General features: G+C 36.4%; 1 protein-coding gene across 1 annotated transcript; it reads left to right on the top strand.

Annotated features, from left to right (window-relative positions):
- Positions 1-225: 225 nt before the first annotated feature.
- On the top strand, positions 226-927 carry LOC149560912 (uncharacterized). Its single transcript, XM_089823699.1, has one exon. It carries the CDS (start codon positions 307-309, stop codon positions 730-732), a length of 426 nt encoding a protein of 141 aa, XP_089679825.1. The 5' UTR covers positions 226-306; the 3' UTR covers positions 733-927.
- Positions 928-1486: the final 559 nt, after the last annotated feature.

The raw sequence follows: 1486 nt of genomic DNA, 5'->3' as shown, positions 1-1486 counted from the left end.
CGATATTATAAAAGATTGGCAATTCATAAAGTTGAAGGAGTAGATGTTTGTGAGTGCTTGCTAGAAGTGCCACGTGGGTATCAATTAGTGGTATATATGACGGTTTCCTTAAATATCTTCAACGAACAGCTCTGTCCTTCCTGGCAAGAATGGTAGATATGGAGGAAGGTCGGCAAGAGAGAAAAATATATATATATACATATGTATGATAGATTTAGGAGCATTGCACACATTCTTGCTCAAGTAAAGTTTTCAAAGTTATACGAAAGAAAGAAGAAGAGGAATAGTTGTAAGATAATTGTAAAGATGGCTGGTCATGGACCTGGTGGAGGTGGAGGAGGAGGACCTGGTGGAGGTGGCGGTGGCAGTGGTCAACATGGGGGTGGAGGTCCTGGTGGTGGTGGCGGAGGACTTGGTGGAGGTGGTGGTGGTCAACATGGGGGTGGAGGCCCTGGTGGCGGTGGTGGCGGAGGCCCTGGGGGAGGTGGTGGTGGTCAACATGGTGGTGGAGGTTTTTTTGGACGGATTTTTGGAGGTCATGGTGGTGGTGGTCAACAAGGTGGTGGAGGGACTTTTGGAGGTCATAGTGGTGGTGGAGGTGGTGGCCAAGGTGGAGGTGGTCAAGGAGGTGGAGGTGGTCGAGGAGGAGATAGTGGAGGTGGTCGTGGAGGCGGTGGTCGAGGAGGTGGCCAAGGAGGAGGAGGAGGAGCTGGTGGTCGTGGAGGACATTAAATAATTGAAATGGATGATACTATATGTGAAAATGATTGTGTAATACCCTACTATCTCTTATATAAGAGAATTAAGGGTCATATCATATTTCTTTTGTAAGTGTGAAATAATGAGTGAAATATTTGGATTGCATAGTTGTATTATACTAAATATAAACATATTATTGATGTATAAGATAATAAGTAATTTGTCAAACCTTGAAAGATGTTGATAATCATTTATCAAAGGAATGGTAATAAGTTGTTTTATTGAAAGAATGATTATAATCTAGAGTAAGTTGTTTTTAGTTTCTTTTAAGTTTTATATTTGTGGAGAGCATGTAACCCTTAAACACTAATATTACTTTTGATTATACTTTTTTTTTGTGAGAATTTTGTTATAATTATGAAAATTTTGTGTCATGTTTTGATAGGAAGTTTTATTTTTAATTGTAGTAAGCAAGGAACTAGCATTTTTGTTATATGTACAATTTTCTAATTTTTGTTAAACTTTAAATTTGAATTTAATTATTCCATATGTTTGTTTGACATTAACTATTTAAAACATTTAGATTTACATTTTTTTAAGGCGAAGAGTATCTATTGTACTAGAAATTTTGAATGGATGGATTTTGAAGTCAAAGAGAATTCTGTCATAATATTACAACTAACTTCAATCAATAAAGTAAATATCCTTTTTTTAAATTAAACATATTTCAGAAAATAAAACATGTATTTTTTTTACATATTCACAAATTGAGACACTCGTAATTAAA

This window comes from Cupressus sempervirens, chromosome 4, assembly GCF_028749045.1.
Source record: "Cupressus sempervirens isolate cs-2001-9-10 chromosome 4, ASM2874904v1, whole genome shotgun sequence".
Lineage (NCBI taxonomy): Eukaryota > Viridiplantae > Streptophyta > Pinopsida > Cupressales > Cupressaceae > Cupressus > Cupressus sempervirens.
The sequence above is the reverse complement of the archived record's forward strand: the minus strand, read 5'-3'. Positions and strand labels throughout refer to the sequence as shown.

Excerpts from the sequence above, each read along its gene's own strand:
- LOC149560912 (XM_089823699.1), top strand. The coding sequence starts at position 307 with ATGGCTGGTCATGGACCTGGTGGAGGTGGAGGAGGAGGACCTGGTGGA.